The sequence below is a fragment of the Acromyrmex echinatior genome, chromosome 9 (genome assembly GCF_024713525.1).
Source record: "Acromyrmex echinatior isolate Ae372 chromosome 9, ASM2471352v2, whole genome shotgun sequence".
Classification (NCBI taxonomy): domain Eukaryota; kingdom Metazoa; phylum Arthropoda; class Insecta; order Hymenoptera; family Formicidae; genus Acromyrmex; species Acromyrmex echinatior.
In genome coordinates, this window is record NC_141860.1 from 3,926,541 (window position 1) to 3,952,487 (window position 25,947).

The 25,947-nt window shown below is 30.9% G+C and overlaps 1 protein-coding gene across 5 annotated transcripts in view; it reads left to right on the forward strand.

Moving 5' to 3' along the window:
- LOC105148792 (low density lipoprotein receptor adapter protein 1) overlaps positions 1–25,947 on the forward strand; it is a 70,994-nt gene that overhangs the window by 1,562 nt on the left and 43,485 nt on the right. For 2 of the 5 annotated variants that reach the window (XM_087409770.1, XM_011060718.2), the window contains exon 1: positions 22,445–22,866. The exons of 2 other annotated variants lie outside the window; for them this stretch is intronic. In XM_087409770.1, the coding sequence (XP_087265896.1) occupies positions 22,821–22,866 (46 nt within the window). In that variant the 5' untranslated portion in view covers positions 22,445–22,820. Of the gene's footprint in view, positions 1–22,444; positions 22,867–24,760; positions 24,888–25,947 lie in introns of those variants that run through there. One more of the 5 variants, XM_087409771.1, reaches the window with a different exon arrangement.

Sequence of the window (25,947 nt, forward strand, 5' to 3'; positions counted from 1 at the left end):
AAGATATTAATATTTCATCTGCGTTTCAAGTTTGACAAAGTGAATCGGCGCGCAATTTATAAAAACTAAAAAAATGTATTAGCAAAAATTTACATATTATTAACCTTTAACCAGAAAATAGAATTATTTCTTTTAATTAATTTTTCGATCTAATTTCAAATTATAATAATAAATTAATACATATTTTATGATTTTTATATTCGATTAAATATGATATAACGTAAGATAATATTTTAAAGTATTATCTTACGTTACATTATATTTAATCGAATGTAAAAATCATAAAATATGTATTAATTTATTATTATAATTTGAAATTAAATCGACAAAAATTAAAAGAAATAATTCTATTTTCCAGTTAAAGCTTAATAATATTAATATGCAAATTTTTGTTAATACATTTTTTTAATCTTTATAAACTGTGCGCCGATACAGTTGATTAATACAATTTTATTCTTTTATACAGTCGATTATGATTTTTACGTTTAATTAAATGTGACATAATGTAGAATAATACCTTATTAAAATGATGCTAATATTTTTTAAAATAAAATGTTTAATCTATTTAGAAATTATTCATGATTTGGATACATCAAACGGTTCTTTCCCCGAATATTAGATAAAATTAAGTCTTGAATGTTTCATTTCGGATGTTATATACGTGTTAAAAGAATAACATTTTCAAATTTGTATTTGTACAGATCTTTACTCTAATATTTCGTTAAATGTTTTCACAGAGATTGAAAGATAAATTATGCGAGTGGTATTCTGACGCACAAATTAAAAATTGTCTTTTGCAATTGTTCGTTGAATTAATGCTCTCGTACGCTACGGTCGTTCATTTTTGTGTAAATGTAAAAAAATCGCACGCAGTTTTTGTCCCGATTTTATCGCGAGATTGCGTTGCCCTGCCTTACTATGGAATAAACGGCGCGTATATCGAACGTGATGAAATATTGAAATCGCGTATACGCTCGTTTGTGAAGATACGAGTGCGACGTACATTGTGCGTTGTCGCGCATTCTATTTTACAGTGACAACGCCATGTTTACAGTTGTCAAGCTATTCGCGTACATCAATCCTCGCTACGTTCTCACGCTCGGAATAAATATCGATCAATATTTATTGCGGGGTGTTTGAATTCCACACGTTCCGTTGAGATATAGTGCTCTGAAAATAATAACGCAAATGCGAATTGCGCAATTATGACGAGAAATTCAAAATATTTCCAAGAATTATTATTGATTGTTTGGCTAGAAAACTGATATTTATTGATTTTAATTAAGATAATATTACTTTTTCTCCTTAATATCTGTTTTATTTTAGTAATTTTCAACTCAAATCCATATTTTTACAACTAATTTCGAGAGAATCGTGATGAAAGGAAATCGCGATTGAATGTAAGATAAAGAATTCTAATTCATCACTGTTCAAAGATAAATTTAATAAGGAAATATCAGAAAGGAAGAATTTAATCAAGTATATAAAACAACGTATTCTTCTCTTTTTGAAAGATGACTTATTACATTGCTGCGGTATTCAATAACTTGCGTTACAAAGAGATAATTGAGCAACGAGTACGAGATCAACGAGATCAGAAACAACATGTCAGCATTCTGTCAACAGTATTTTTTTGCATTCAATATACATCGCGTATCTTATAATTATGTATCGTTATTGCTCACGCGTAATTTCCTTTCACTTATAATGGCTAGATGTGGAGTTTTAAAATAATTTTGCACGAGCCTTTTCGCTAATTTATATTTAACGACGATAATTCGGCGCCATGATGTTTTCTTGTACCAGTTTCCTACGCTGCAGTTTTCTTGTACCATGTAATTTTCTTCTGTAGCGTTCTTTCTTTTTTCTGCGTGTGGCTGCTTTACATAATAAACGCAGTTTTCACTTTTCGCCAATGAGTTCTGTCAGAAATCGGTCGATGGTGTAATTCGTCGATCGTAATCTCGCTTCCTCGAATTCGTGATAGCAAGAATCGTTTACGAATTCATAAGTATTGCAATATTCATAAGTATTGCATCAGTTATTTCAGTTTTATTTTAAAAGAAATATTGTTGATCTCGACATTACTGTAAGAATTTCTCAGAAAATTTAGAAATGTTGGAACAAATATTTCTTCTAGAAAACTCGGATATATGTTCTCTTAAAGAAAACGACATATATAAAATGTTTATTTGTCCGTTTCTCTCTCTCTCTCTCTCTCTTTGTAATGTTTTTTGACTCTGACAATTTATATGTAATGTATATTCATCAAGAAATTACATATTGTGGTTATTATTAAATTTGCTCATTATTAGTCATCATTATTAATCATTTAAATGTATTTTAATTATTATTAATGTATGAACATAAAATATATATATGTTATTGCAGTGCAGTTTTTTAAAATAAAAATGTGAGATTTAAAAATGAAGAAATATAAAGAAAGGAATATAGTATAAATATATACATAAATTTTTTATTAAGAAAATTTATCAGTTTAACTGTGTGCGTGCACTCGAGAAAAATTTATTTTATATTTCAATCTTAACCTTAAGATTTGCTTTTTCCTTTCCGTTTTTAAATTACATAAATTTCGTTCTTGGCTAGAATATGCTTCCATTTTTCCAGCAATACAATGTCTACGATGCGCCACAGCGGTGCATCAGTCAACAAATTTACAGTTCGCGCATATGCTTGCATGTGCTCGCAAGTTTACATCATCTGGCGTCGTCGTTTATTCAAATACACGCGAGCGTGCGCGTTCATCATTTCGGTGACTAGAGTTCCGTCCTTTTCGGCGAGCTGCACTGTTAGAATATCGCTCATATTGCGTGTCTGTGTGACCCGACGGAAATTCATTTCCCATCTCGAAACGTCGCCGTTAACCTTTATGGTCTTGAAGCAGTAGCAAAGTAATAGCACTCGCAAGAAGTAGATTAATCAATGTAGCGTGCGCCTTTGTGCAGCTACACGAGTTGATGCTATAAAGCGCCTAAAAATATTACGATAAAATGAGAGGAGAACGGTTAATTTTCTGAAAAGTTAATTTTTTTAATCATAAACGTCAATGTTTGCATACATATTGCTGGGATAAATTGAAATAAATAATATAGTATTATAATGAATATTATTTGTGCTTCATTAAACTTAATGATTAAATAAAGACACAATAAATAAAGAATACGTTCATCTGTCAATTAATAGAAACTGTATTAATTGTGTTTTGTAGAATTAATTAAATTTAAAATTATTACGAAAAGAATAATAGGATACATGTTAGAAATGGAAAGGGAGAAAGTAAGAATATATAGAGCATTTACTGCATGTAGAAACCGATTTTAACGTATTCAGATTTTAACAATTCATCATGAATTTCATCAAAAATTAAATAAAAATTCCGATCAGAATATATATGTATAAATTAATATTATGTATCGAGTTTAATAATACTTTCAATGTCCCATTTTTTATTTTATTTAGGAGGTTATATTTATTATTGAAATTTTAAAATTATTATAGATTGGATTTATTTTCAATATTCTGGATTATGAAATAAATTCAGAATATTGAATTAATTTTAGAAATTTCGGATTATCAACGACTTGAATTTATTTTTAGAAACATCATTTAACAGCCTAAAATTATCGATTAATCTACAATTTACGTCCTTTTCATGATCTTAAAATCTGAGGCCTTAAACTTTTCCGTCCTGAAAATAGCATTGCGCATATAGCAGTTGAAATCCGGCGATGAAATCTAGAGTCACGTTCGTGGAAAAGTTCAGTGCAGACAGCTTAAGGATTGTAAATGTTTAGGAGTGCAGCTCGTCGCGGCTGAAAATTTCAAATCCCTTATCGTACATTTTGCTCGATTTCTTGGGCAGCAGCCGTGAGTTTTCTTTCGGGTTCTCGCTGCGAAGAAGGATTTACCGGCGAGATTGAGATTTCATGCACATCTCGGTATCGTTAACCTTAATCCATTTATTCTTTGCCGTTAAATTATACGGAAAATATACAATTTGTGTATATTATATTGTTTAAATATGATCTTATCAAAATTAAATTATTTTCGGTAAATTCGATTCATAACTACAAATTTAATTATCTTATAATTTTTTAGTGAGATATGTAATAATTTTAACTCGTCAACTATTGCATCATATTGTCATCTGCTTTTTTTATAATATTATTAATTATAACATTTTTTTCTTTTATTCAAGTAATTTTTGCCGTTTAAAACGTGTACTACAAAACAAATTCGTAAATTTCTAATTTGAAAAAGCAATTTTAACTTGTCACACATATATAAAAACTAACACATTGCTTAAAAGAATTCTAGATTAATAACAATGCTTAAAAGAAATCTATCTCCATCAAATGTTTAATTTTTTTTCTAGATTCGCGTTAATTTTTTCGGACCGATCAATTTTTCACATTCTATTATTAGTGAAGATAATAGCACAAGTGCGTTCACGACAGGCTTTTCTTCATTGAAGCGAGAAAGATTAATATCGCTCTTCTTCCGCTTTCAAAATAACAGCAGAAGCAGCAAAAGTGAGTTTATTTGTTGGTGCGTTTCGTGTTTCAAGCAATTTTATTTCGCTTTAACGATAAATAATGTTGTACTTCATATTGCCATCGCGAAATTGTGTAATTTATATCCGCCTTTTACATTATGTCTATTGCAATATTTGTGCGCCGATTATGTCGTCCTCAGTAGCATTGCAAAATATTATTGCGCTTCAGGCGATTTTTAAATCTAGCAAACGATATGCATTGTTGCATATTAGATAACGCATGAGAATATGCGTTGCGATCTTGTATTAATGCAATTAGCGTAATCGATAATCGTGTGTGATAGCGGATGATTAACTCTTTATTTGCATTATACTATATAAGTTATGTAAACTCTTTCTCTATCTCATATTTTACTGATATATTATTAATTGCTTTGCATATCAATATATTATTATTTGCTTTGATTTTCATTTTTTAAGTATACACAATTTTTATTGAAACAATGTTTCTTGAAAATTATTGCGAATTGGGGATTAGAGATATTTTAAAATTGTACAAAATCATATGAAATTCTTCAAAATTCTATGAAAGATTAATTAATCTTTAAATTAAATTAATTAAAAAATTAATAAGTTGTATTATCCGACTCTATCACGAGAGATATTAAATAAGAAAAGATAGTAAATTTATTAATTATGTAATTGTATAATTATGCATTTTATAATTTTTTTCTAGGGATAAAAATATAAATAGTTTAGAAAAATAATAATTATTTTAATCTTGCAATAAAAATATGAATAGTTTAGAAAAAAAAAATTATTTTAATTTTGCATCAATTACGTTAAAATCATACCTGCCATTTTTGTTTAATATAAAAAATTGATTATAGATAATTAAATATGTATATAGTTTATACTAATATATGTATATTCAAATTAACGGGATCTATAACTAAAAGTGGAAATATTTATCTTTTTCTTGTAATATTTTCAATTTTCGTTTTTTAGTATAAACCCTGCGGAATTCTTTTTTATTTTTATAAGGAATTATATAACTACGAAAAAATGCTAGATCTCATTATTTCTTTTTTTACATTAATAGACTGTCTAATTTCATGGATATCTAAAAGTGAGATCTCTGAAGTTAGTACATTCTATTAAAAAAAAAAAAAAAAAAAAAAGGGAATTTTATAAATTACACACACACTTACACACTCTCTCTCTCTCTCTCTCTCTCTCTCTCTCTCTCTCTCTCTTTTCATAGTTTTACAATTTCTTATAAAAATAAAAAAGAGTTCCGCATTTTTTAATATATTAAAAAACCAAAATTTAAAATATAGCGTGTTAACTTTTTAAATTTAACATAATATTTCCCCTTTAAAGTTCAAGAAAAAGTAAATATTCCATTGTTATTCAGAAATGGTTAACCTATATTCATTAAAGTTTTTTCACTCATTGTCACTATGGTATGTAATATCTACCATATAAACGTTGAATGATTTTTTTGTACACGCTGTATAAAGAATTTATATCGCGATTGTTTCGAACACACATTATATGCAATTCTCATAATTAGCTTAACATGAATAATAGCAAAATTTATTGCAAGATCATGCAGTTATTATGTACATATTAATAATGCAATAAAGATGATTGATCTTCGACTAAGAATGAATTCTCGAAGACTTTGAGATTCGTCGACATAGCAAATCGCGGGATCAAGTTCAATACGTATTGCTTCGTATTACAAAACCTATCATGGAGTTTCGACACATTTTTGCGTCGCATAATATTTATGTTCTTATCATGCTAAATTGCGAAAGTCTCTTCATACAGTAGCGGGTCACGAGGTTGACCTCCACAAATTAGTAAAGGCGATTATAATTGTTACGCATCGTAATATACTTTATCGATAACTACGTAATTCAATCCGTCACTGCGAAATTCCGTCAGTCATCGAATATACAGTTAAATCTTTATTAACAAGGATAAATTACGCCGTATTAATTACGCTTATAACGTTTACAAAATATTAGTGGGATTTAATATATTATTCTAAATATTATAGATATAAATATTATTCTAATGTACATTTTTATGAAAGAAAATAAAACTTTAAAATCAATTTATTTGGATGATTGTTGATGTTTTGGATATTTATGAGAAATTATTAATATAAATAATTAATCAAACAAATATATTAACGGTTCCTTTTAACTTTTCTCGTGTTTGACAAATATTCATAAATTGAAAGATTGTATAATATATACTATTAATTTAAATGATGCGATAATCGGATAATTAGAATGAGATTCGTCAGATCACGGAGATGCTCGACATGTGTTACAACCAGAACTAATAAAACGAGTATAATCATATGAGAGCTGGTAATTTTCGTTAATGTGCGAGATTGGCGATTATTCAACACGCGCGGCTCGTCTATCTATCAGTCATGTCTGTGACGCGGTACATCAAAGGCAGTAGAGAAATCAGTATGTTTGATAAGCTCGTTGGCTGGAAATATATTCGAATAGCGAGTGTAGCGACAAGGACGCGAAATATTGTCGTTGACGGTCGCATCGATGAATTTAATCCAGCGTTAGCATATCTAAGGTTGATATTTCATGTGTCGTACGACAAAGCTTTTCAAGCCTGTTGATTGGCTGCAGGAGGTCTTCGGACTTTTCTATTCTATAACCAACAAATGGTTTAAAAAATTCAAAAAGTTTATCGACACATAGAATATTAGTCTAAAGTATATAAACGGCGATCTTCGAACTACAGAAAAAAAATTTCATCGGCATTTCTTTGAGTGAGGCTAAAAATTACAAGAAGGAGAAAAAGAAAAGTGAAAAAGGAAGAGATACGGCTGAATTTAGAGGTGTTTCTCAACAGTAGAGGCAAAAAAGCTCTCAAGGATGATCCTTTCTTAGCAAACATTTAGATAAAAATTTAATTATGAGGAGATATGAGGTTAAAGGATTATGTTAAATTAAAGTATGATTTATGATTACTGAATGAAGTTAAAGTAAAGTAAATAAGAACGAGTAGACAATTTTAGTAATGAGCTTTAATTTAATTAATAAAAATTACATAAGTTTACATTAAGATTATTAAAATATTTATAATTAAGATTCCGGTAGAAATCATTTCCATCCGTCTTTCACATATTTTAGCATTAATATGCTTTACTTTCCTGGTACTCTAGATTACGTTTTTGGTTGAATATCAGACACAGAGCATGAATTTGAAAAGGAGCTGTCTCCGAACTTGTGTTACACAAGTTCATCCTTTAGTCATGACGTTTCAAAATTTTGCCATGTCTCTCGCACATCTACTATGCAGCATTACTTTGCCTCTTTGTTCTAGCTTTCGCGGATTGTCCGCGTTTCAGTCGACGACGTATTTCTACTTGTTCGTTCTCGTGAGAGAAAAAGGAAACGAGGATTATGAATCGATCGTGAATCTCGCGCCGAGCTTTTGTGCTTCTCGCAAGATTCTTCGTGAGAGATCAAGCACCGGACTACTACATTCGTCATTCTCGGTTTTTTCCGCACCTGTCGTAATTCCATTATTCTAGAATTGCTACAATCCGCGAGCGGGATGTATAATTTTTTCGCTTACTATGGAAAATTCACGGGTTTTTCCCGCGGTATATTATTCTCTCGCGAATACTGTCCACGATATTCATGAATTGAACCATTCGTGGTTCCATTCTCGTTTTCTATGACAGTAGGAAACGAACGATTGTGCGCGGTAAGTTATATTTTTTGTAAAATATTCATAGATACCTCTGTATGCTATTTATCTTTAAATGATATTCCTTGAATTTTTATAAAACATTTTTTATTAAAAATTAAATAATGAAAACCGAGTGTTATGCAGTAAATAACTTTGAAATGTTATATGGAAGTAAAATATTTTATATTGGTCTATCTCGGTCTATATACGTTCATCAAAATAAAGTTGATTATACGCGAAAGGCTTGAAGAGAAAATAACGCTACCGTTTGCGACGTGCCAGGTACGCTATTTGTTTGTTAGCGTTGAAATACTGTGCTGAAAGTTTTTACGAGCATAAATCTATGTTAGTTTTTACTTTCATCAGGTTTGTGTACATGAATGCATAACGGAGTATCGGAGACTTAAATAGTCGACGAGGAATGACAAATGCGAATGCTTTTAATACAGACTTTGATCGATGACTTCTTGTCGATTTTCACAGAGAACGGGTAAGCATGAGTTGACCTCGTTCTTGTTACATTTTCCGATAGGAAAATAAAGGAACTTTCTCGGTGCGATTTCGTGCCTGGAATTATAAAGAGCGCCTCTTCTGACTGTCGCCGAACTCGGTTATAAACGGCTTTTACGATAATAATGCGTCGACATCGTGAAAAATATTTTAATACGTTACGTTTTTCTATTATATATAACATATAATAAAAAAATATATACATCAGTAATATATGTAAAGGTAATAATCGGTAACAATAATATTATGATCGATATCGATCAAGATTCTGATTTTAATTCTAAATACTATTTGAAAGAATGTAAAATTAAAAAAAAACTACATTTTCCATCAAGAAAATTGATTTTCCCGTACACATTTTCTCATTTACATGAAATAAATTGCAATTCACGGATTGGTGATACATTTAGGATCGATTCTATTTTAGTTTTTTTCTTTCGCTACTTTTCCAATCAATCCTACTACTCTCTCTTTGTCATAGTCATTCTGGATAATCATTTTTTCCGAACAACAAGGAACAGGACAATGGTAAGAGAGTGAATCGTAGGTGTCCCCCGAGAAATTACTTGATTTCCGAGAGAAGAGAATTTGTGCGAAAGTTCGCCCTTTCCAGCCGTTTTTTCTTCCATCCGATTTTCTTCTCTCCTCGTTTTTTTGCCCCTCTCTCTTTCTTTCTCTCACCTTTTTTTTAGCGGAAAAAGCGTTCTCGAGCCCTTCGCTACCGTGAGATTTACGGCTTTTGCGTGGCTCTTCGAGAATACGAACATCACCGCATCCGCCTTGTAAAAACAAAGATAGTGGCAGGGACGCACGTAGAAATTTGGGATGAATATTGGGCGAAATCATAAGATTACGTACGTGAATTCACGATCTTGAAAAAGCAAAAAACTTTAAACTACGTTGGTTCGAAACTACGTTGTTTCGATTCGACAATCACAAAATCAACTAAACAAGACGATATCCTAAAATTCGAGCATTACAATGTTTTTGAGTTTTTACAAATTACTATTTTTTCCTTTTTTATTGAACTTTATATAACAGTAAAATTTTTCCTTTAATCTACATTAAATTAAAAAGAAATTATATATAATTTGTTAATCTCAACGTAATGATTACCTCATAATATTTTATTTGATATATCTTTATCATATTCATTTGTGAAATATGTCAAGATACATTTGTCAAATAATAGAGACGGTTCAAATATTTTTCTATGCGCCCCTGAAGGGCAGACCTGTTCGCTTCAGCGTCGTATCTTTTTCTTCAGCGTGCTCACGTCCTAACTAAGAAGAATGGGATGCACGCTTTTCTGTTTTCGATCGTGAATGGCGAAAGCATCGCGTTATCCTTCGAATGAAAAGATAATAATATCCCTTCGAATGAAAAGATAATAATACATTCATAAAAAATTCTCAATTATTGATAAAGAATAATCAGATGGGTTGGAAAAGAATAAACATTAGCTTTCCATATAGGAAATTTAACTCTTACATTGGACAAACGAGCAGAGATCTAGAAACTCGTATTAATGAGCACAGAAATCATATTAATAGAAACACGATGCAAAATTCCGTAAATAACAGATCACAGAATAGAATCATCACATTTTGGGAGAATATACCAATTTTAGACGAAGAAAAGAATTGCAATAAGAAATTAATTTCGGAGATGATTACACATTAAAAAACAGAAAAATGGGCTAAATTTAAAAAACGACACAATGTCATTAAATCCGTTATATGATAATGTGTTTACACAAACATGATGTTCCCACTTTTTAAGACTTTTCGTATATTATCTACTTCCGATCTTGTCTCTCAGTTAATATGACGAGCCATCAACATTGACATACGTTATTTTATGTAACTTTTAACTTTATAGCCTATTATAATTGACTAAAATAATTTTAATTTATGACACAGTAAACTTGCAAATCTAATGATAGCATCTGAACTCAATGATTATGGTTCGTTGCATTTCGGTAATTGCATGTAAGTAAAAATAAGTAATAAGACTAGTATAATTAATTATAATTAAAGTATAATTAATTTATTGAGAAAAAAAGAATATTTATAGTCCGTTCTTGCAATAATTGTTTTATCTAATTGATCATGAAATTGGATATGCGAGAAATTGATACTCGTACTATTTTACTATAACACGATATTTTATTATGAATTTATGTACTAAAGAGGATCCAAAATTGAGGATCGAAATGTTTATATTGATGATGATTTATATAAACCAATAAAATAAATTTGCATATATAACTAGTGCTCGGTTGAAATTGGTATTTTATCATTCTTTGATTTATTCTTGAAAGCTTAAAAATTTTATTTTCTTTAATTTAATCTTACAATACAAAGTACAATTTGGTGCTTTATCCGTCTAAACGTAAGTCATTAGAATCCGTTGGTTTTTCACTTTGGTGAAGAAAATAATATTCAAAAACCTCTAAAAATTCACCAACATACTTTCAACGTTCTAGAATAAATATCAAAACTTCATTTTGGAAAATAATAAAATATAGTATAATTTATAATTACTGAAAGAAACTTGCACGAACAGGAATCGCTCGGTATCTAATGACCCGATTTTGTACGATAAGAGTTAAAAAGCAAGAATTCATTCCGTTTAGCTACTTGTACTACTAGTTTTTTTACTGTTAATCTTGTTTAACCCGCACATAAAGTTCTATGTTGTCAATAATATAAAAAAGTTATAATTTACTATTGACAGAAGATAAGTCCATCAAAAATTTTAATACTTTTTTTATCATTTTGCTATCACAATATAATCATTTTAAAAGAAAGGCAAACTTAGAAGTATTCGAGTTATCACACGAATTTCCATCTGCAACGCGTAAAAGAATACCTAGCTGCGTGACAAAACGGCTCCATATAACCGCATTAATTAATTACACGGAGCGTAGGGAAAATTAATGGCCCGCGAAATCTTGAAAGATCTCTCGAGGAGAAAAAGAGAGTGATAAAGACGATATCAACTGACTTCCTTCCGCAGTAAGGAAATGCCAGCTCGAGCAGAGACTCGATTGTTGCATCAGCCGGCGTCAGCATGCATTCCCGTTGGGCCCAATTATCCCTCCCGCGAGAGCGGTGGAGTCTTTTCTTTTCTCCTTCTCGTGACTGTAATCGGCCTTCCTCTCAGCCTCGCAAGACGACGACGACGACGACGACTCGTTATACTTACACACTTTCAACCCTGAATTCTTTCGCATGTCTGGCCTTTCCATCACGAGTGCCCGCGCCGGACTTGCATCAGCCGGTCTTGGACATGCATCTGACTCGTCTTTCTCATGTGCATGCAAGCGCACACGTTCACCTGTAGCCGGTTAACGGTCGCAAAATTTTTCTTATTCTCTCGGATCTTTTGCCTTCTCTTCTTTTCTCTTCTTCTTGTTCAAGATAAATTTTTCTTCGCCGTGCATCTACCTTCGCTTTTACATGTATGTACCTGGACGACACGCGAGTCTCCGCTCTGTACATCTTGCTATTTGGCAACGATCCGCGATGTCAGTTCGTAAAAATCACTCAAGAAAAAGATGGGAAAATTCAGAGATTGTAAGGAAGGAAAAATCGCTGAAGATATTTAATTTTTTTTTTTTAAATTACACCATGTCATCCTTATGAATTCAATAAATTTAATCAAATAGTACTATTAAAATATTTTTTTAATTAATAATGAAGAAGAAGCAATTGTAGAATTTTAATTCTATCAATTTTTGATAAACGATTTTCCAATGAGAAAATTTATCATCTAACGCTAAATTCACGTAATGTCAAAATTGAATTTGTTTTATTTAGTTTATTTTAAAGCTTTAATTAAGGTAATATAAAAAAAAAACTTAAATGATAAGACGTAAGTAATAAATAAATCAACATTGATATGCTGTTGTTTGCATTATTAGGAAGTTTTTGCAACATCGTTTATCCAGATACAATGAACGCTAAGATCAGGTTACCTTCTTCTTAAACTAATTAAGAAAAGGATAACATGACTTTAGTGTTCACCATATCTGAATTCACGTTATTATAAAAACTCCTTATTATCTTATAGTCTCTACTAACCGATTACTGCTTACGTTTTACTGCTTAAGTTTTTTATATGCCATAACTTTTATCCTTGCAATTGTCTGAATAGCATTTCTACTTGAAGATTGTCTTTGTTTTACCATTGTCGTTCTTGTGACGATGCTATTTAGATCTTCAAGTAGAACGACAAGCTGAGATAGGAAAAAGCTCGCGTATTAGTACATTGGTCCACGAGATGCAGGTTTCCGACATGTGAATTGTGAACATGAACGGCTGCGATCTCCTTGATTCAAGCTATACCGACTATTCGCAGCAAGTACTAGCAGTAAGTGCTACCTCGACTGAGGGTGGAAACGTATCACGCATATCTCACTTGTTCTCATTTGCGAGCGGAATTCCTCTAATTGCGCCATTGAGACACCGAGCAACTCGGACAATGTTTTTTCAAGCATTAAATAGGATTATTATGGAAGCGACGACAATCTGTTGTAAAAGCTGCGAGCGCAATGCGAGAAAAAGTTATTCAAACCTGGCTTCCAATATACAATTCTAACGTTAAATTTATTACTGCGCGTATAGTATGGGATTAATGGAATAGCCAATATCATTAACGATAATGAGAAATACGACGTAAGCAAGAAAGAGGCGAAGTTATATAATTCAGAAGATAAAGTTCTGTTGATTATATCAAGGACATGACATAGATTTTGTGCATATAACATAATCTAAATAGTTGCTGTAGCGTTATTGTAAAAATCAACGTGCCACAAATTAATTTCAAGGCGATCGATCGAATTGTCTTCCTTGATTGAAAGTTCTAAAAAACCTAAAGAAAATGCCGAAGAGTCTTTTTCCTTGAAGCTCGGAAGTTTGTTGAAAAATCGTCGATTGGCTTGATTGGATCAAGGCCGGTCGAAAATGTCAGATAGGTTCAGAGAAGAAAGAAAAAATTTCCGAAATATAGAGAGAAAAGGCGGACAGATGAAGATGAGAAAGACACGAAAAAGTGATGGCGGAGCAGGAAAATTCACATGCAAAACGAGAAACATGATTGTCAATTGCGTTGGAAAAGGAGAAACAGCGGCAACTGCTAGACAGACGAGAGAGAGCGAGAGAGAGAGAGAGAGAGAGAGAGAGAGAGAATAAAAGGAGAGAGAGAATTCATCACGATGAACATGAATCCTTCTCGATTTTCTCAGATCTTACAATTAGAGACAAGCGACTTAGCGCGAATACGTCACATACGTTTACATATATATTCTCTCTAACATTTATTATTCTGTATACTTTCCTTTGTTTAGTAAAATAAAAAAATAATTTTGTTTTTTTTATAAAAAAAATATAATAAATTACACGCATAAGAGCTGTTATTTTATTATTTTAACATGAAATTAATTATATTTTAAAACATGAGCTTTGTAATAAAATGAGAGATCTTAATTTTTGTTGCTAAGAAAATTTACTTTTTCTTTTTTTAATCTCGTAGCTTAAAATAAAACAAGTTTAATGGAATACTTTTTCAAAAATAATATATTTTATTTTAATATTTATAATTTTTTTCTAATAATTTCCAGACACGTTAAATATAAAAAGCTGTTTATACAATTTTTATAATTATTATCTTGTCTTGGAAAAATTGTTTTATTATTTTTTATTGTAATTTTATCGTAATTTATTACTTGTAAATTTGTAATTTCAAATTGTAGAATAACGTGGATACCCAATATTTCGACCAATAATAGCTTGAATCAAATAGTCAGTCTCCTGTTTCAAGATACCTGCCTTTGAAGATACATACTATATACTAAGGTACACGAAATTCACATATACTTACATACATAACGAGAACATGCTGGTCGTGAGTGCAAGGCTGATGCAAACCTTCTCGAGACTTTCGTTTCGCGTTCCTTGTCCTCCTTCTGTTACATGAAGTCTTCATTTTACTGCCGACATCTTAGGTTATTATCAATAGCATATATAAAGATCCAAAGTCCTTTATCTCTAGTGATCAAGGATTTAAATCGCGTGATATTGTCAACTTTATCATTCAATAGTTTTATTCACAATTTTTTTTCCAAGTAAAACCGGTATTTTTCCAGATATACATCGTATAATTTCGCGAATGGTCTGCCATCATAAAAATGCAAAAGACAGGTCTGTTTTTTATTCCACTCTCTGAACTGGTGCACAATATATGTTTGTTTCACTTCACTATTGCACCATATGCATAAGTTTAGAAAGTGAATTACAAAATTTCTGTCTTTACAAATCTTTAAATTCTTCTTTATTTTATATATATTATATATATATATATATATATATATATATATATATATATATGTACACTTTAAATTACTTGCAATAAAATCTCACTCCAAAAAAGTGAAAATACAACTATTCTTAACATCTTGAAAAAGAGGGAAAATTTTCACTCTTTTTCAAGAAATGAAATATTTTCACTTTTTTTTAAGCGTGGTTGTATTTTCACTCTCTTGGAGTGAGGTTTGTACAAGAAATTTAGAGGGTATATTTACACATATATACATATAATTATACATATTTGTTTTTTATATAATATTTGGAAATTTGCAAGGATATATATATATGTATCCTTGCAAATTTCCAAATATTATGTAAAAAACAAATATGCGTAATTACTAATAGCTATTGTGGATGTCGCGAATATGACGTATTTATATGTTATAAAAAATCATACAGTTTGTAATAATCACAAAATAGTTTGAATATCCTACGCACATACGATAATAGCGAAATTCTGAGGCACTCGTGTAGCATAATAGCAAGCCGACATACAAGCTCGGCTTACATTGCCTTAACGAATGAAGCCGGATATCGTACAACAGCGAAGGAGTTTACTGCATTACGCATTTATTCAAAGAGATGAGAATTAGAGGAAGCTAGCATGATTTCGAGATAGATGCTACTATAATCAGGATAAAACCATTTTAAATTTTTCAAACGTTTCAACTCCACTCTCTTAAGATATTTAACGTCATATTTTAAAATAGTAAAGAGAGAGATAATAGCCAATAGAATTTTTGACGAGGGAAAATCAGCTTCAAATTCTTTAAAGAACCTATAGATGAAGTCGGGAACGTCGTGGACGAATATTCTACGTAGAAAATTCATCTTATCTAGGCAAAATTTTGTTGGTATCCGCGTACTACGAATATTTCTCGAGAAGAAGGGAAAAAGTGGCAGAGTCGATCGCAAAGATCGTGTCGTAAAGTCGTACTGTCTTCGATGGAGCTCAGAATAGTTGGCATAGTTCGCATACGCAGCGATACCCAAGAGTCCGAGTTATTCACAGAGACGATAGTGCATCTCCTTTCGTCGGATTTTCCCGCCTTTTCTCTCTCTCTCTCTCTCTCTCTCTCTCTCCCAATCTAGATTACTTCGAATAGAGAATTGGATTTCATCTCACCTGTAGGAGTCGTGAAAGAGGATCCATTTCTTCGCTCGCGCGCGCTCGTCAAAGACGAGGAATCGGATGGAATTCACTTGCAATGAAGTCTGGAATCCGTTTCGCGGCCAATACTCGTTAGATTTTCAGTTGCACGACTTTTATCTTTAGTAAGAAGAGTGAAAGTCGTTGGGTTAAACGGTATAATGAATAGCAACTGTAAAACTGTATCTCTATTATATTACAAATTTTCAACAATTCTTTATTTTATTAAACTCTTATTCATATAATAGATTTAGATATATGATACTTAAACACAAATACACTTTTTTTTTACGGAACGATTTTGTTTAAAAAAAAAATATCTAAAATCTTACTTAGATACAGATCTGAAAATAATTTTGTTAGACCATCGAAATAATTATATGGCATCTCAAGCATAATAAGCAATATTGCACAAAGTTATAACATATTAATATTTAGTAATTTAAGCATCTTGTACAATTATTTTAATAATCCAATAAAATGATTTTCAGATTTACGTCTAAATTTTTAGATATTTCAGCAAAACTGTCCTTTCCGTATTGCATTTATTATTTTTAATATAATATTTAAATTATATATATATATATATTAAATTATATATATATATATATATATATATATATAAACTCTTTTTGAACGTATTTATAAATAATATTTATATGTTATAATATACAATGCAGATATTCTTTTAATCGTATCTTTTAACTCTCTTTGAGTATTGGATTTTTACAAGGTTTATAAAATTATAAAAACAAATATTCAAGTAACATAACTTTTTACAATAACGCTATCAATGTTTTAAATAAAAATAAATATATATTTATATATGTACAACTCTATCTGAATTTGAGTTAAATATTTATATGTATATCACAAAAAATTGAGATTATTATTCCTATTATATTATATTGCCGGAGTCAATCGAACAATTATGTCGACACGCCATCGATCGCTGTCAACTTCACGCTGTACTACTTTATATCCGATAGAGTGATTTACTACGATTTCTTACGCAATGACGATGCTCGATTCACGCTGACGAAATTGCTCCCGCAAGATAATATCCGACACCGAACGTTAGTTATATAGTCGAGATTTTCTCAAGCAGTATAATTCATGAAAAAAGCTGTTACAAGATGTGAATTTAATTAATTCAGCAATTGTGCTCTTCCTTTTCTTTTCTTACCAAAGGCACAATTTTAAAAACTCGTATAAAATATCCAAGCCAATACGCTTACTGTGCGCAATCGAAGTTCATTAAAGTACCGTGCTCTCCGATAAATGCGAGTCACGCTTTTTGCTGATTACACTTTTCATTTTTTTTCAATTGTATTTTTACTCGTGGCTGTTATTATTCGATCGACTATACGTAATATCTCGCATCCAAGTGCTGCTTTCTTCCAGCATAACGAATGAAGAAGAATTAAATTTTTAAAGGATTCAACAGTATGATATTATCTTTTCGCGCATATATTAAATGAAATAGTAAGATACTAACCATAATAAAAAAGATATCCGTTTAATGATAGTAGTCCGTCCGTTCTGAATATTTTATATCTCTATAGCGCATGATATTGCGGATATGTGTTATCGGGCTTATACGCATCATATATAATAGATCAATATCTTGGAACTCGAACGACCAATGCTATTGTGAATAGAAGGTGGAATGATAAATGAAATATTGGAGATCAGAATAAGATGAGTCCATTCGTGAGATTTTCTTTCGGTGCTATTTTGGATACTATTTTATTTTAAATATCCTTTCATATTTAAGACAAACTTTATAAATTTAATATAATTTTATATATATATAATTATATTAAATTTATAAAGTTTGTCTTAAATGTATATATATAAAATGACGATTTTAATTCATTATGGCTTTGAATTAGCAGCAGGCAGAAAATGTTTATTTATTACAGGTTAAATTAATCATTAAAACAAATGTTTGATTTTAGTTCATTTTTTTCTCAATGTATGTATCCCATTTGAGCTAGTTAATGCGTTTTCACTATTTGTGCATGGAATTACATAACAATGCTTTCGTATCTTGCGAGAAGAGATTCGGAATTACAAAGCAAACGTGACCCAAGTCACGTATAATACCGTATAATCGAGATTTAATGGAATTCGTATTGCGTATGGTCGATGACCGTACGCAACGACCGTATCGAACCGGGTACGCGTACATTGTACGCACGCGTATATCACACACGTGTGCTTGTCGAGCGTGTCGAACTTGAGCTTGACTCGATGTCAACGATGTCAGATATGTCGTGATATGGCTAGAGAAAAGATACTGCGATTAATAATTATCTATAATTATTCTAGAATGAACGTGGAATTGCATGTAACGCGGAATAAATATTACACGATTTAATGCTATTTTCATACGAATTAATTGAAAAGGGAAGATAGAAAAATAAAAATAAATTAAAGAATAAATAAAAAGTATAAATGTTTAATTTTTTTTTAATATTTAGGAGATTATTTGAAACGTACAACATGATAAATCATTGTAAATATGTACAAAAATAAATATATCTACATATATTATCTATAAATTAAAAGAATTTACTTTGACGGTATATTAATAAAATAATATTAAATTTATGCAAGCAAGTATTTTATAATTTTGAAATTTTATATAATTTGATTTAATATTGTTTTTGCAGTTTTAATTAAATGATTTTGTTGAATAGTTGCGAGTGTGCTGATTTTTTTTCAATCATACATTTAATTAATTCTCTATCAACATGATTAAATTTATTAAGCCATTTATTATCGTTAAAGGGAGAATGATAAAATTACTTCAGAATTTTAATGGAACTAATTAACTAAGATATTATATAAAATAGTATATTTTTTTAGATTGCCAAGAAAATATATTGAAGTATTAAAATATTTTCTTATAGTAAAATTCTATGTTTTACTTCCTATGTTCTCCAGAATAAAAATATCAAAAATCATGTATAAAGTTTAGTTAGGAAACCGTTTAATTACGTATATCTCGCCATACGAATTTACGACATGTCACGAGAAACGTCATTCGATTCCGCCAAACAAGCTCGACGAGTATTGTCAAACACAGAATTCCTGTCGATCCCAGCTGCATCGGGAAAAGAGCGAAAGGATGGAGTACCGATCGATGGATGAAATGACGAAGAAGAAATGTGGAAGGTGCGAAGACAGCAGCTGTGACGTTCGATGTCAGCTTTTTTGCGAAGGTCTTTGTAGACCGTCCGTTATCCCGAAAACACCATACGTCGCGTTTTAATGAAAAATATTCGCCATCGCTCGATTTCAGAATCAGCTCAGCGATTTCTCCATTTTGATATTTTTTGTAGTGGGTAAAAAAATAAGTGAATAAATTACTTTTTGCATTTTAACTGTTTCAATGAAATTATTTTTTTGCTGCTATATACAGGATATTCTAAATGAAGTAGTAAAGTATTTGTACATGGAATATTTCTTTTATTAATTTCAATTCAATTTCTCAGCCAAAGTATCGAGAAAGTTACCCAAGTAGAACAACAAGTCACTATAACGTCAAAATAATGTTAAAATGAGGAATAAATGACTGAAAAGTAATTTTTAGTAATTATTTTTGTGCATTTTGACATCACTTTAATGTCATGCTGATTTGTGTTTGCTTCAGTAGTTTGCATCAGACCTGTCGCAAGTTTTTTCACTTATAATTAACTACAGAGGTCAATTTCAAAGATCAAGTTGCATTGAAATTTGGACACATCGAAAATTATAGATATCTTTTTCAATTGCTATTCCACAGTGAAAGAGGATCGATTGAATCATGATGTGGAAGAGAAAATAAATACGAGTGAGATCGAGCACAATTTTGCGACATGTCCGAACGTACAAAAACTCGCAACTCGACTAAGCCTGTCTCTCTAAGAACGATCGTGCCAGTTTCTCTCGTCAATCATCTTACACAGGTCGCTGCAGCAGCTCATTCCCGGTCCGAAATTTCTTTTGCGTCGCGAATTTTTATACCAACGGCCTGTATTTCAGTCGATTTAGTAGATTACTTTTCGAGAGGACGTTCAAAAAACTGCTTTCTTTTTTAAGATATACAGTAACGTATATTAACTTTCTAAGTAGAGAGTATGTATATTTTATTTAATAACGTATTTTTATTTAAACGAAATTTTCTATTAGTAGAAAAATCAATAATATTTTTTTCCTATTTAACAACACAATTTTCATATTTATATTTATTTTTATATTTATGTACCGTAATCTTTATTTTTTAATTTTTAAATTTCTTTTCTCTAAAAACACTATTTGTTGAGAATATTAATTACTATATCAATATATTCTAATAATTATTGTATTTAATATTTTTGTTGTACTTTTCATTTCCATTATTTGATCTTCACTCACAATCAGTAATGCTGGTCTCAGCAATAGATGAATCTTTTATTCGCTCTGCATTCTTTTTCTTCACTTTTAAATTGTAGTTTTATCCAGTGTACGATTATCTCATGGTGATCTATTTTCCTTGATGCGTTAGTTCAATTCGTAATCCGATGCGGCCGATAGATACGGGTAATTTACCAAGTCGGAGGACAGTTGTTTTCCTCGATTCTCCTCGATTGATTGGCAATTTCGTCGAGCGCACGTGAAATCGATTCGAGCCGCCGTCGTCTAAAGTCAATCGCGTGCTAACGAACGCATAACGACCTCCGATAATCGAATGGATCTCTGATACTCGTATTTTCTACCCGAAAACCTGATAAATTTTCGGGTTTGGCCGGGAATTTCGGACTCGACGTTCCGATTCGAACGCCTATACTCTATAACTTTGGGTTAACTTAAGGTTTTCGATTACGGAGAAATTCACCAAATCAGTTTCCCTGATTAATTTCGTTTTCCCGACAATTCTAACATTATTCAAGCTTAATCGCATTCGGGGCGAAATCGACAAGAAAACCCGATATCAACTGACTCCGCATTTTATACTTTATGAGTTGGAAGGAATTAATATCGACTTTTTATTACAGTTTTAAATTTTCTTGAACTCGTACATTGTTACAATCTTATATACGTATCTTAAAAAATTTTTTGTAATTCAGATCGCATATTGTGATCGTTATTATGATGTCAATTACTTTTGTTGTTGTGCAGAAATAGATATGTATTTTCCCGAGGAAAAAGGAATGATGACGTTTGCACGTTTTAATGTGCCTGTGGAAATGCAAAAAAACGGAAGCATGTTAAATTGACTGGGCGGGGTCGTTATTTGCCACGAGATTATCGAACGAAGTTTGGCTCCTATAAGTTTAGGGCGGGCATCTCCCATGAAATTAGGTGGTGAGATTCTCGTCCCGTGTTTCTAGAGCGTGCCCGAGCAACGCATCAATTTCTTGGCAACTATGTCGTTGGCGGAGATGAATACCAAATTGCTCCACAAGCCCACTCGACGACAGTCACTTCAACGATGTTTAATCCGATATTAAGTTTGTCCTTTATATTTAATATTGTCTGAAATTTAATATCGTCTGAAATTTAATATTGTCGCAAAATTTTTAATACACCAACTTTGTCACAATTTCTATTCATTTGCGTTTACATCATATTAGAATTTTATTTTTCGTTTTTTTTTTTTTTGCGATTTGAGCGTTATACACGAACTTTTAGTTTCTCGAATAAAAAAGAAAAACGAATATTATTCTTCATGTTTTTCTCCCCTATCCGTATTTTTTTCCCGCGAAGTTCAGCGAACTATCGAGAATTTTTTTTTCATTCTTATTTTTATTACGCACAATCGACAAATTTTTATCTCGATAAATGAAATTTATGCTTGTACTCTTAGAATTTTTTCATTTTTATTTTTATTACTTCGAAATCTTGATTTTAGCGTTTTTAAAGCTTTTTTTTATTTGAATCTTCTCTTTAGTCCAAAATTTCTCTCCTGACGCGAAATTCATGGATCCAATTTTTCCATTTTTATTCCGAAATCGGTCCAAAATGCCGATGTCATGGGTTTGCGCGGAATGCGTGACAATAATTTTTATACTTTTGATATAGGATTCGGTTCGGAAGCGGAACCGGAATCCGGGCTGCTGATGAGAGAGAGAGAGAGACGGGGGGGGGGGAGAGGGGAAGGACCTGGGATGCGCATGTTCGCTCGCGAGGGCGAAGCGGCGCTATAAAGCGTTCTGGACGGTTCATATCGCGGCGCGCTGCCACCGCGGCAACACGTTTTCGCGGGTGCTCCGGAGAGATTTTGTGTCGAACGAACAGCTGTTGCCCATCGTTTCTTCTTGATATTTATTTCGTAGCTTTCTAAAAAGAGCCAGAGTCACGCGACACCGATGAAGGCTGACCATTCGTGAGAACAATTAAATCGCTTGATTTGGAATTTATATGTCCTGGACGGGCGCGAAACTGGCATCAAGATTTGTGAGTGAGAGGCGAGCTCTCGAACGAGAAAAAGCTGGCGAGACAGATCGTGACAAGGGGAAAGATTTCGGAGCTGCTGGAATTGTTTGTGCTGCGCTGGGCCAGAATGTCGTTCTTCAGGGGTTTGTGGAAGAGCAGTTCGAAGCACAAGAGTGAGTTGAGTTTGGTTGGTTGAAAGGGCAAGTTAGAGAGCGAAGGGGATACATTAGGGAAATCTTGAATTCTATAGATAGATGAATTTTTCAACATGGTTTTAATCTAATTACAAATGACTGAAAATAAAATATTGATGAAGGAAGGGAGGGAAACGTCAATGATGTCTTTCAAAGATTCTCAATAATATTCTGAGATTTTATTATCATATGTCTATATTCTATTATTGTCATTATATCATTAGCATTTACGTTAATTTTCGCAAGAAAAATGTGACGACCTAGTGACTCGTTAAAAAAAAAATTTCAGAGATAATATGTTACCTTCTATTGCCGATTTAGAAATTGAATAAGTTTTTTAATCGAAAATTTGAACGTTAAGGGGAATAATTAAGTCTAATTTTTAAAATGATACTTTTAGAAGCAAACTTGAATGTTATACCGTCGCTTATGCGACTGAACACGATCGTTAATCGTAAAACGTGAAATTTATCGCAATAGTTACATTTAGCAATAAAAATGAAATATAAACGCAAGTTGATTGATTTAAATGGAGTATGAATATCAATACATTGGAGCAATGTAGTAAATACAATCCACTACAATTTCCGAAATTGATTTCTAACGATTTTTGAAACATCAATTCGATGTGCTTTGAGCTAATATTTACAACTAATCGTTCGTTAGGAAAGATTAGATTGCATGTAGGTACGCTGTTTATTTTTATTTTGTCTAGCCTTGGTTTTTTTATATTTATCTACAGTAAAGAAGTATCACCCGTTTATTTATATAATTTTTTCATTTAAAAATTAAAATTAGAAGAATAGTGAAAGAGAATTGACTGGAAAATTATGAACTTTGAGTCATTAAATCTTAATTGAAGTGTTATTTTATAATATTATAATTATCAAAATACTAATAATCAAATAATTTTGTACGTTATTGAATTGTTTTATATATTTTATTAAAAAATTCAATTAAAAAATTGAAACTCTATAAGTAAATTCCTGACAGTAAACTTTAGTCTATTTGTATTTTTTGACAGATAAAATTATTTATGGAGTTTTAAATAAATAGAAATAACGATAGAAGCAAAGCTTATTATGCTAAACATATTGCACGAATCTTTACAGTACATAAAAATATTTTTTTGAAATTGAAATATTACATCTCGAAATAATGATATAACTTTTTATATGATAAGCATGTTCGATTTACAAAGTATTAAAAATTCCACTGACGATACATATGGATTGCCTATATACAATTGTGTGGCCTACTTAACCTTTGCTATTTATTGATTTTCATGGAAGGAAATCATTTCATATTTATTGCTTGAATTTTTAACCTCATCATAAAAATTTATATTTCCAACTTTTTATTCCAACTGTAAAAAATCTTAAATAATTAATAAAATTTTGGAAAGAAGAATTAAGATTGATAAAATTAACTGTCAATAACTATATTATTTGTAATTATGAAACAATTAAAGACTGATAGTATTTTATTCTTAAAAATTAATAATAATAATAATAAAATTATGATAATATAATAATATAATTATGTCATAAACGCACAAATATAAATAAAAAAAAATTACGTATACACAAAAGATATATTATATTTGTGTGTGTGTGTGTGTGTGTGTGTGTGTGTGTGTGTGTTCGCGCGCGCAGAGCTATTTGAAGTGTTACATTTTAACAATTTTAATTACGGAAAACATAAAGAGAATTCTCAGAAAGTGCAATTAAAGTGATAAATTTGACAATAATAAAATAATATGGTCGTTGGTTTCGCCTGTTCCTTCGGTGATTTAATTTATTAGCATCTTGCTAGTCTTTTAGAATAGAAATCTCGTAATAAAGGTTTCACGAATCCCTTCCTTTTTTGATAGATTCACATGTTCTATCTTCCGAAAAATTAAATGAAACCACACTGTGCTGCCACGTTGATATTGGCAACATGACTGGCTCGTCCTCTGTAAGCGATGTTTCCAGCCGGGAAAACTTCCAAAATGACGGGTGAAGTATGAATATTGTAGCGTATCGTGTGTTGCGCGTACAAAGAGAACTAGCTTGATTAATTGAAGGGATCCCCCGGGAAAATGTTTTACGTGACGCAGATGCCGCGTTTTAATGAAAAAACCCGTAAAACGTAATAGCAGCGATTTGTATTGAATTTTACAAAATAAAAATTGTAGTATACCTACACGTAATATATTATATTTAATGTAATAAAAAAACTTTACTTTTGTCAAACAAATAATTTTTTAGGATATATAAAATTTGTCTAAAAAGTAAAAATTATACTACTTTTTTTTATTTCAATTGGGATGTATGTATACCTGCTGTTTTTTTGAAATACATCATTCGTTCAATTTGTCAAAAATTGACATTATCAAAAACCTAGTACGAGATACTCACATGAATACTGCAACGCTTCATGTTATTTGTGAAGCTTATTAATTATGAATTAAAAGTTTCCAACCGGATATATTTTGTTTCTATTGTTTGTTGCAATATGCCGGTTTTGATTAAAAAGATATTACGCTGTCCGACGAAATCTATGGAATTTTAAAAATATGAAATAAAATATTTGTATGAATATTAGAGTATATCGTATTTCAAAGCATGCATTCATTATGAAACCAAGATATAAAATGAATATTTAGTATTGATTATTTTTCCATGAAATGTATTGTTTTACAAAAGCTTGGTTTATTTATCTGCAACAACAAATTTCACATTGTTCCATAACAAGAAACGATATACAAATAACGGTATTGTTTAAATTTATATTTGCGTATTTATTTGTATTCACACGTATATAAACACACACAAGTTATAATAATACGTAATATAATATAATAATACCTACATGTAACACAAAACAGGCGAAAAAGGGTATAGAAATAACTTCTATAGAATAATTAAGAGTTAACAACTTTTATTTTCTTATTAATTAACAAAATTATAACAACAGAGATAAAAGCTAGGTATATTTTAGATTTATTTACGCGTGTGTGTGTTTATGTACTTCTTTATCTTATTTATTTTTATTTTACGATTATTTATTTTTTTT